This window comes from Ostrea edulis, chromosome 1 (genome assembly GCF_947568905.1).
Source record: "Ostrea edulis chromosome 1, xbOstEdul1.1, whole genome shotgun sequence".
NCBI classification, from domain to species: Eukaryota; Metazoa; Mollusca; class Bivalvia; order Ostreida; family Ostreidae; genus Ostrea; species Ostrea edulis.
In genome coordinates, this window is record NC_079164.1 from 84,409,146 (window position 1) to 84,421,072 (window position 11,927).

General features: G+C 37.4%; 1 protein-coding gene across 1 annotated transcript; it reads left to right on the plus strand.

Moving 5' to 3' along the window:
- Positions 1-8,459: 8,459 nt before the first annotated feature.
- LOC125677957 (uncharacterized) lies at positions 8,460-10,315 on the plus strand. The gene is made up of 5 exons (XM_048916084.2): positions 8,460-8,953; positions 9,124-9,213; positions 9,305-9,445; positions 9,541-9,590; positions 9,674-10,315. Exons 1-5 carry the CDS (start codon positions 8,608-8,610, stop codon positions 9,809-9,811), a joined length of 765 nt encoding a protein of 254 aa, XP_048772041.1. The 5' UTR covers positions 8,460-8,607; the 3' UTR covers positions 9,812-10,315.
- Positions 10,316-11,927: the final 1,612 nt, after the last annotated feature.

An 11,927-nucleotide genomic window follows, 5' to 3' on the forward strand; every position in this document is an offset into this window, starting at 1 on the left:
AAGCTTTCTTACAGATGTTATCGATATGTATGTTATACTTCAGGTTGTCACTGAGCTCAACGCCGAGATAGGAATGATGGTTAACTATTTCAAGTGGCCCCCCTTCATGGTATAATTGAAGGTTCTCTTGGTTGTTTTTGTTCCGAACTGCATGATGGCACACTTTTTAACGTTGAACTTCATTTGCCATGTATTGCTCCAGTCTACAAAAGTATTTAGGTCGTTCTGCAGGTATTCATGATCTTGTTGGCTAAGTACGGGTCGGTATATGACACAGTCATCTGCGAACAGTCTGATGGATGAGGTTATGTTACGTTGATGAAAATTAGAAACAGCGTCGGACCAAGTACCGTTCCCTGGGGAACTCCGGATGTTACTGGTGTTGTGCTAGATGTTGCGTTGTCGACTACTACCTGCTGTTTACGTTCTTCGACAATCGGATGTGTGGAACTTTGTCGAATGCTTTAGAGAACTCCAATATTCCCATGTCTACTTGCTTTCCCTGGTCTAGGTGTTTGGCGATGTCATCTGTTGTCATTAACAGTTGCGATTCGCAAGACCGTTTGGCCCGAAATCCATGTTGGTTTTCATGTAGGATGTTTTGGCTATCAAGGTGGTCCATGATCTGGGATACAATAATATGTTCAAACATTTTTGATATGACAGCTGTTAGTGATACTGGCCTATAGTTTTCTGGTGTGGTTCTATCGCCCTTCTTGTAAATAGGCACAATGTTGGCGTTCTTCCAATCTGTTGGTATCTCTCCTTTATCTAGTGATTGTTGGAATATAAAGGATAATACTGGTGTTATGATATCAGCTGTTTGTTTCAGGAAAGTGATGGGTATCTTATCTGGTCCGCTTGCTTTCTTTTCGTTCAGGTGCTGGATACTCTTTTTGACTCCTGTGTTGGAGATGTTAATGTTTTTCATTGGTGTATATGGTGATGGTCCTTTCTCGGGAATGTTGTTTGTGTCCTCTTTCGTAAGACTGATGTAAACTGCTCGTTTAATATGTTTGCTTTTTCTAAAGGTGTTTCTGCAATTTTTCCATTTCCTTTCAGTGTTCCGATCCCCATAGTATCTTGCTTACGGATTTTGATGTATTTCCAGAAGTTTTTTGATGTTGTGTCTTCTTCTGGGTCCAATAACGTATTTAGATAATTATGGTAGGATGAATGGATCTTGTTACGTACTAATTTCCTTTATTCTTTAAATGTTGTAGACTGATGGCTATTCTCTCCTTATTTCAAAGCTTGTTTGTACATCCGCTTTTTCTTGCGTATCATTCGCCATGGTACTTACCTTGTGAATACCGAGCGTTTGGCGAAGGAGCAATCACTACCGTAGATAGAATGTTCTATCGTTCAAGTGATAATGTCCTACGGACCCGGTTTAACGATAGAATGCCTCCCATATACCCGCTATGTAGCAAAATAAAAATTGCACTCAGTACATGTTTCGGTAAAATCATGTCACATATACAACCAAGAAAGGTACCTTCACAACTGACTCGCCATTCCATCTTAATTAGCGTAGAAAGAGAATTAAAACCTAAGAATTGGAATTTCGCTGTGTACAGCTTCCATTCTACCGGAACTTATCATTGCGTAAGCGAACAGCTTCCAAATATGGCCTTTAACGGAAAATGTACTATGATCTTTACTACGCCGTTATTTTACAAGAAAATTAACGTATGGCTTCCAACAAAGGTTGTAAATTAAGAAATATAAGTTAAGTCAACAATGCAGCATCAAATTGAATTAATATGAAGGTTTAATATTCTACTTCTGATGAAAATTGCTTTCATAAGGCCTGAATGAGGAAAATTAACTAGATTGCATTGGCAAACACATATCTTTTCCCTTTAGCACTGCAGAGATTATTTCTGCCTGTTCGTCTTTCAATTCTACACGGTAATTCTGTGTTCACTGCACATCGTACTTTTTTTTTTTATCTTCAAGCTCTTTGAAAAAGGTACGTTTCACTGTTTTCCATATATGGTAGTGGGCGGTTCTTCTTTGAGCATTCGTTTTCGAAAACACTGCAGGGTGTTCCGATAACAGTTTCCGGTAAAATGGCAGTCAATTTGAATCGAAAAAAGTGACATTTTAAAGTGTTCAGTTAAAAATATTATCTTACGTATTTTTACAATGTTAAGGACTTACGAATTATCAGTGAGGTTAGATGTATTCAATTTTAGCTTCAAATTTACGCATTTATTCTTTGGTGATTTTAGAATCGTTTTGGAACGATTCTGCAATTTTCTGCTACATTACGGGTATATGGGAGGCATTCTAACTGTGGTGAGAGCCTGTCCCAAGAAATAGTTAGATTATTCTAACTATCACTACCTGTATGCAAGCCTTAGGTTTGACGCGACTGTGACACGACTTTCTTGTTACAAAGCTCCACTATTGAGTTTCCGCGACCGCTTATTTCAGTTTTTGATCAGCTATAATTAAAGTTACCTTCACAAAATGTCAAAATCTGTAATACTAAATCACTTTAAGCAAAAACATGACTAATTTTATTTTATTGTGTTTAGTACGAAAGCCAATTGACCTAATTTTCGTAGCAGAATTTTGCGTTGTAACGCGAACATTTCGCAAATAAACTCGTGACTTTCGCAAATAATCGCGTAATTTTCGCTTTATAACGCAAAAATCACACATTATAACGCGAAACATTTACTTAATAAAGTGCAGAGTTTGCTTATAAACAGCAAAGAATTTATCGATTAATTGCGCTCCATGAGAAGCATGGAATAATTTGTTCATTACATTGAAGAAAAATGACAAAAGACTTGTCCAGCTGTACTTTGTAGTTTTTGTACACGCATACCTCTTGATATAATTTGACTGCTTTATGTAAGTAGATCATCTCTTATTGACCTTTGATCCCATTGTACTTAAATTTTGAAACATATTTTGTGTCACAGGAGAGGTCTTTCTAGATAACAAATTATATCCAAACCAAACCCATACCAAATAAAAAATACGCTAGAGTTTCTTATTGACAATATCTTCGTGGTCTTAGCTGATCAGCTCTTCCAACAGTCTGTTGGAATTCGGATGGGCACGAATTGTGCTCCTTTGTTAGCTGACCTGTTTTTATATTCATATGAAGCAGAATTTATTTAAAAACTTCTACGTGAGAAGAAAAAAATATCTTGCTGTGGCCTTCAATTCGACATTTAGATATATCGACAACGTTTTGTCTATTAACAATAATAACTTTCATTCATATGTCGATTCGATATATCCCTGTGAGCTCGAAGTAAAGGACACCACAGAGTCGTCCACTTCTGCTTCATTCTGTACTTTAGATAATTTATTGAAAGGAGACATTAACGGCAAACTGACAATTCAACTGTATGACAAACGTGATGATATCAGCTTCTCCATCGTCAACTTCCCAGCAATATTCCATTATCACCTGCATATGGTTGCATATATCTCTCAACTGATTCAATACGCAAGAGCTGGTTCTGTGTATTGTCAGTTTTTAAATCGAGGCAAGCTACTTACAAATAAGATGATGGTACAGGGGTTTGAACAGTCTCGATTGAAGACAACATTTCGCTAATTCTATGGTCAACGATCTAGTTTGCCAACACAACCTATCATTGGGTCAAATGCTGTCTTACATGTTTCATACCGATTGTTAGACCGTTCTTGGCACACTGATTTTGACTACGGATAACTCCGTTTACCTGATCAGGATATAGGACTCAAGGCGGGTGTGACCAGTCGACAGGGGATGCTTACTCCTCCCAGGCGCCTGGTCCCACCCTGGTAAGTCCAGGGGTCCGTGTTTGCCCAGCTGTCTATTTTGTATTGCTTGTGGGAATTATGGGGGTTGATCACTGTTCGTTATCTTCACCTTTCATGACAAAGTTATAAAACAGTCAGTTACTAAGGTTGCGTTGAGATTTTACTGGTATTTTCAAAAGATGACAACCAAGGGACATAACCTTTGAAAAGTGTGGATTCATCAATTATTGGAAGAAAATGACTTAGGTCACCAAGTGCTTTCTAGAGACAGTATGAGTGGGGTTTTCAGGTTATCAAATGAATCAAACGAAAACGTAGATTAAACATTGTTAACTTAGTACATAAATTCAGAGATTTAGAGTGGCTAATAATCCAGTAGTTCTTTAAAATTCTGTGACATTGTGAAGCTTGATTTCATTGGACGAAAGTCTATACCCCCGTATTCAAAGCTGTTGTTAACTAATCAACACCGGTATTAATCAATTAGAAATACGCAGTCAACTTTGCATTCACTAAAACTTTAATAGCCAAACATTCCGAAATATGCCTGAGCAAAATGTAGGCGTGTTAGAGTGTACCTGTATATAATTAAAAAAACAAATTTTACCTTGAGGTACCTTATAAATGCATATTAAAACGTCAGTTTTCGTTCATTATACTAATCACGAGTTCCTGATTTACATAAATATATTTATAGAGAGAGTTTCTCAGTACATGTATAACCCTCACGTTTTGCGTTAATACTTTTGATTTCCATTAGTGGAACTCTTCAAATTAAAGGCGCGTAAAGTCGTGCTACCGGGACAACGTAAACATTAGGCACACGTAATACGGCATTGAATACAAATTATAAAGAACTGCAAATCACAACACTGATCAGAATTATAAAGTTGAAATAAATAAAATTATGTTAACAAGAAAAAAGACAAACTTGTTAAACTATGTGAGGGAGCACAGGTACTGAATTTGCTAAATTTGACAGATATAAAGCATCAACTGCAAGAGCAAGAAGAACTGTAACGGAAAAAAACCAATGCACATCCAACATAACGAAATTTTCTTGCAAATAATGGGATCCATATGCTTTTAAAGTTATTCTCTCAGACTATGAAGATATTTTATCATAGAATTAGCGCAAGTTCATATGGCATTGACTTTATAAGTATACATGCACCCCCCTCCTTTTCCAATATTTTAAAATAAATTATCCATCTCTCAAACTGCATTTTAAAAAAATTGTTACGTTTATAACACTAATGAACACAACTGATATGTTTCCGAACTTCATCTAAGCTATTTCATAAATTACAACTGTCGATGGAATTCGGATAGAAAACATCGATTTTTGAAATAGATGTGATACATTATGTAGCGTTCAAAAACACGTTAGTTTTATATATTAGTGTTAGGTTTTTTTTAATGGCTATTTTACCATATGACACCACGTTTATATATATATATATATATATATATATATATATATATATATATATATATATATATATTTAAAAAAAGGGGGGGGGGTGGGGGGTTATCAACGTTTTAATTATGTCCCGCTAATCTCGCACTTGCTCGCGAGACTTGTTCATTGACGCGCAAGAGTCATCAAAGCGCGATAACTCTGACGGGCTGGTAATAGGAAGTATTCGCGAAAGTTTAGCGTTATAAAGCGAATTTTGTTTACTGGTACGAAAAAGAGCTTAATGGGCTTTCGTAAAAAACCGATTCATAACGGACTATTAATCAAATCATGCATTTGTTATCATGGTGTATCCTCAATAGATACGGGAATTTTATGTAAAAATTGATGAAATATCGTCGCTTTCCTGGGGTTTTCTTACATGTGTTTAAATTATCTCGTTTATTATACAATAAAATGCAATACAATTATTTATTGCCAAATAATGGGCCCCTGGGGACGCAAAACAAAACAAACTATATTGTTATTTTAAAATCTTGTACAACATATTTGAACATCAACTAAAGGTACCCACACACGATGCATAAGGAACAATGTGAATAGAACACATCTCACATTTTAAGCCCCCTTTGAAAATATTGTTTTGTCAGTCGCTCTGTCTGTCGGTCTGTACACCAAGTCTTGTCCGCTCAGTATCTAAAGAACCCTTTGCTTGACAGTTACCAAACGTGGTACAGTGGTTGCACCAAGAGGGAATATGACCCCTATAGATTTTAAGGTCACAAAGTCAACAGTCAAACTGGATATGATAAAATATTGTCTCAATATCTTTAGAACCATTCGCTTGACAAACATAAAACTTAGTGCACTGAGTTATCCTAAGAATAAGATCAAATCTCAAGGTCAAACAGAATATAGTAAGATATTGCCCACTCAATAGATTGAGAACTCTTTGCTTGACATACGCCAATCTTGGTTCACTGGTTCTACATGAGGAGTAGATGACTCCTGTTCATTTTGATGTTAGGGTCAATGGTCAAAGTTCTCTGGACATAAGATATTATCCTCTCAATATCTAAAGAACCCATTGGTACAGTGGTTGCCCCTTGGGAGTAGAATACTCCAATTGTTTTAGGTCACAAGGTCAATGGTCAAACTAGTCATAGTAAGATATTTGTTACTCAATATCTCGAAAACGCTTTGCGTGGCAGATACATGTACCAAACTTAGTTTGATAGTTTATCAAATAGTACACTGTTTCTACCTATGGAGTAACTTTTGAAATGACAAGATCAAAGGTCAAGAGTTAAACTGGATATAATAAGATACTGTCCACTCAATATTTTGAGAGCCATTTCCTTGACAGACATAAACTTGTAAATGGTGCCCCTAGAGAGTAAATAGCTTCTATTGGTTTTCAGATCACAAGGTCAAAAGTCATGATTCGAATGACAAGTTAAATGGAAATGTCTACTCAATACCTTGAAAGATTAAACATACTAGTATGGTTGCCTCTGACTCCCAGGTAACCCATGTTTTTCACTATTACTGCATAAATTCTTAATAGTTGATGATTTTCAATATTGCTATGGGGGAGGGGGGCATAATTATATGTTTCTTTGACATTTCTTGTTTCTACTAGACCATTTTGAAACGCAACCATGACTACATCTAAGAATCACATATTGCATTAATTGGCTCTTAATTAGGTGCTTACTCAAAAAAAAGAAACAACCAAAAAAAACACAAGAGGTCCAGGGGCCTTATAGGTGACCTGAGTATCATGTAACAACCTTCCAATGTTTGAATTAGGTTTGTGTTTAAATATAAGAATTTTACTTTTGGATGGAAGAAACATTGAATAGCTATGTGGTCATGAAGTACATGTGTCATTTTTATGTTCAATCAATAATCCTTTTTAAAAAACCTAGGTCTGAGACATCATAAAGAAAAGGGTTATTTACTCCTTAGATAAAACCAATATACATGTACATAATAATTTCATGTCTGTCAAGTAAAGGGTTCTTAAAGTATTGAGTAGTTGTATATATTCCTATTATTCGGTTTACCCTTGTCTTTGTGATTTTATTAGCTACAATGGTCATCTTCTCCGAAAGGAACCAGTTGTTTTTTTAAATTACACTCACTTTGATGGTTTTTGCCCCACCCCTCAGGCCCCAGGGGGGCAGGGACCACGAATTTCACAATTTTTGTTCCCCTCCACCCATAGATGCTATATGCCAAAATTGGTTGAAATTGGTTCAGGGGTTTCAGAGAAGAAGCTGAAAATGTTCAAATGTTAACGCACGACGACGGACAAAAACAGAAGATTTTCAAAGAAATATTGCATTTTCACTATATAATCAATCAGCCCCGCCTTTGCACCAGAACCCCTGACCCAGGGGCCATAAATTTCAGTTTTGAAAGAAGCATCCTTGATCATCATTATCATACTATTAGTTTGTCTACTTAATACCCAGCAGCAGAGGAGAAGATTTTCAAAGAAATAAAATGCATTTTCACTATATGATCAATAGGGCCCCACCCCAATACCAGAACCCCTGACCCAGGGCCATGAATTTCACAATTTTGAAAGAGGCATCCTTGCTCATCATAACCATGCTATTGGTTTGTCTACTTAATACCCAAGGACAGAGAAGAAGATTTTCAAAGAAATAATGCATTTTCACTATATGACTTATAGAGCCCCACCCTAGCACCAGAACCCCTGATCCAGGGGCCATGAATTTCACAATTTTTAAAGAGACATCCTTGCTCATTATTATCATGCTATTAGTTTGTCTACTTAATACCCAGAGACAGAGAAGAAGATTTTCAAAGAATTTCTACATTTTCACTATATGACCAATAGAGCCCCACCCTAACACAAGAACCCCTGCCCCAGGGGCCATGAATTTCACAATTTTGGTAGAGGGCTCAACGCTCATTATAATTATGCCCACAGTTTGGCTTCTTGATGTCCAGGAGTAAAGAAGAAGATTTTTTAAAATTACACTCATTTTGATGGTTTTTGCCCCACCCCTCAGGCCCCAGGGGGGGGGGGGGCAGGGACCACGAATTTCACAATTTTTGTTCCCCTCCACCCATAGATGCTATATACCAAAATTGGTTGAAATTGGTTCAGGGGTTTCAGAGAAGAAGCTGAAAATGTTCAAATGTTAACGCACGACGAACGACGACGGACAAAAACAGATAGCAATAGGTCACCTGAATGATTCAGGTGACCTAAAAAAACAACCAAACAACAAAACAAAAACAGGGAAGTTTAACGTGAGCTTTCCCATAAATTGCAAGCAATATAGTACAATGTTCAGTTCTAAAAACTAGTTATAACCTGTACACGGAATAATCTATTCACGGAAATTAATATTTCTTATTCACAGCCCGTGACTATGAAAGGTCTGGCCGTACAAGTGCTAGCTGCCATTCTGCTCTTTGTCTCCCTCTCCTACTCTCAGGAACAATGGGAGGGACAGAAATTTCCTAAATACGCCGTAGTGGACAAACACATCAATGTCAGAGAAATTATTCGATTTGGGGGGAGAGAAGGTGAGGGACAGAATGATGTTGAGGAATCTGAAGTCCCAGAGGAGGCTGGCTCCCGTGGGTTCTCTGCTTCTTCCATGCTGACCATGCTGTCCAATGCTGCCAAAATAAGGAAGGTTAAAAACATGCTCCCCTTGTCAGGAATCCAATGGCTTAAAGACGACGACGACACCGGAAAAGCCATCAATTGTGGTACGTTTATACATATTTGATAAATGGATTGAATTTCACAATGTTTTAATTTGGTGTTTAAAGGTTTGTGTTATAAATGGCTTTTTGTTTTTACGAATTGTTATGCTTGTTGAAGAAAATCCGTTTCAAATGGTAGGGAACTTGCACACTTAGCGAAATTATATTTTCAGGACCGGCTGGTTCACATTTAATCGTGACATGGAAACCTCGAATCATCGACCCACAGAAATCTGTGCGGATTTCCTTTGACATTGTGAATCGTAAGTTCGTCTATATATCAGATTTAATGTCACCAATTTCTCTTTCATTGAAAACCTAGAATCTTAACGATTCTCTTTTCTTCGCCGACAGCTATTGACTTTGACAAGGGTAAGGGTCATGTGGATGTGTACATGGAAGACAGTCCTGACCCCATTTTTTCAGTGGACCAAGACATCGCCTGTCAGGATCTTGCCAAACAGTTTCCCGTCCGTTGTCCAATGAAGAAAGGAGGTATGTACTGCGTTTTATAACTCCATGAATTTTGAAACACAACTGACTCTCTATCTAGATGTCGATTTATATGAGCGGTTTTTTCCTACTTGTAGAAATTCACAAGGCTACATTCACGTACTCGGATCTGTCCAAACTACCAACGGTAACACTCCATCCTCCTTTCTCGTGATTTAACGTGCTAATTTCATTACGTCTAGGAGTTAATTGTGATATTTTCACTTTCAGGGAAGCTACACCATCGTGCTGAAGATCTTTAGTTATGCATCCAACCCGCCACCATTGTTCGGCTGTCTGAACATGACCTTGAAGATCGTGCCATCGGCAAACAGATTTGCTCACCCGTTTCCACAAGTTATCGTTTAAATCTTTTTAAGTTCCATATACAAATCCTCTCTTGACTTTCACGAAATTTCATTTTTAACTTGATGCCAATATTAGCACCATTTCCTCGTTTGTGCAATTATGTCTCCGTCAAGTCAGTGTTTCTGTGAGTTTCCGTCTTATTGTTTTCAACCAAATTTCAGCGCACAATTCAACAGTTCAACCCTGAAACATTGTTTCCAGTATCAGAGTGTGACAAAAATTCCCGGGGGTAAGCGGTGGACGCGTCTTTAACTTAAGGTATATAGAAGAGCTGCACGGCCCCAGGACTCGATCCTGACTTGTTTATATTCACTGTATATTCATTGTATATTCAGTTGAAAATTATTGTACTCTGGACGTATGTTTTCTAGCTTTCAATGTAAATTTTTATGTGTAATTTTGTAAGTGTTTACAATGCTGTATAATCCACTTGAAACAAAGGCTCCATTACTGTATCAAACCATTCTTCAAAAACTGTATATGAATAAACTTTTGATATCTTAATTTTGATTTTTAAACGCTGACCGTTAGCGACAATGTGCCATAGTTGCCAACCTCCAACATGCCATAGTTGCCAACTTCCAACATGTTAAAAGAGGGGCATGACTATTGCAAACTGGAAATTACACACGCCAACTAATTAAATACAAAACTACGCTCGAAAATTGGGAAATTTCCATCGGGTTCGACAAAATTCGGATGAAAGTTACGACCCGCCGGGTCTTAAAAAGTTATCGGGTTACGGGTCGAAAAATCGGGTGTAACCCGACAAAATCGGGTGAGTTGGCAACTATGATGAATGTGCTTATTGGTATTAATCAGTCAATATTTAGTCGATTCACAGGCGCTTACTGTCCAACGCCGTCTAGTGGTGAATGCACGTGTTACCAAAGCAAACTGGGTGGCATGGCAACGGATAGCTGTTTTTTTTATTCCACTTATAGAACCGAAAGGCATGTCTGTTTGAAGATCAATCTAGCGAATTTCTTCGGTTTCTTTTTAGTGACAATCCTTTTAATTAAAGTACTCCTCAGAGACAGTAATTGCGAAAAATGAGCTAAAATATATATATCTATAGATATATATACACACTGTCCACAAAAGATTCGTAGAATCTGGAACCCTCTCCAACATCATTGTGCATAGTATTACCATTTCGGACTTCGTATAAAACCGAGCCGCCGCCCCCCCCCCCCCCTTCCTGGCTTGGTAAATATTGTACTTTTCAGGTAGTTGGAGCCCTGCTCGTGCCATGGCCGCGTCAAACCTAAGATGTGAACATAGCTAGTGTTTGCTCGTTCGCCAAACGTTTGGCATTTAGAAGCGGGAATCACGGGTCTTTTGGATATGACCTTAAAAATGGGGGTCCCGTGTTGCGGCAGGCGTTGGCACATTAAAGAGCTCTCACTACTTCGACCCTGAGCGCTAACATCTGGGTCTACATTTGTGGCACTAAATTTACCTACAGCTGGTGACATCTCAATATGAGTGAAAAGTTCTCGACGGGATGTAAAACAAACAATCAATCAGAAATATAGGCATATTATTTATGAAATGAACTGTTCATATAAAAAATCGTAGGCGACCTCATACTTAATTGCAAATATCAAAGGAATGCCGCGGTCATTATTCTACGATAAACCTTCTCGATCACGTATTAATTGACTAAGAGAAAATTGGCACACATCTCGCTTGCACTTCGAGATTCGATGACTGATATTTCAATTATAATACAATTATCATAAAAATCAATCAATATGTGTTGTAAAATAAATTCATAAATGACTGAAGATCATTTGTCATTCAGTATTTAAATCAATTGTCTGCATTCTAAAAATACACATGTAAACATGGCAATGCCAGACAATTTTGTCTTGAAGTATATTCAAAGCAATTGATTTTTCCGTTAACATCAAACTAAATACTTGATATTTAAAAAAAAAAAAAGATTTAGAATAGGCCTACCATCTCACCTTTTTCGTCAGCAAAAAACAATGTAGGCTGTGTGCCATGACGTCACAGTGACCTAATTCGTAGCTATATGGGGAAAACGATCGGCTGTAAATTTCAGAGAAAATGTAGTTCTTGTTTTAGTGTATGTTGCAGGATAATCTCC

Bases quoted from the DNA above. Each gene is read 5' to 3' on its own strand.
- LOC125677957 (XM_048916084.2), top strand. From the start codon at position 8,608: ATGAAAGGTCTGGCCGTACAAGTGCTAGCTGCCATTCTGCTCTTTGTC. The intron at 8,954-9,123 runs GTACGTTTATAC...TTATATTTTCAG, and splicing joins CGGAAAAGCCATCAATTGTG to GACCGGCTGGTTCACATTTA. The intron at 9,446-9,540 runs GTATGTACTGCG...TCCTACTTGTAG, and splicing joins TTGTCCAATGAAGAAAGGAG to AAATTCACAAGGCTACATTC.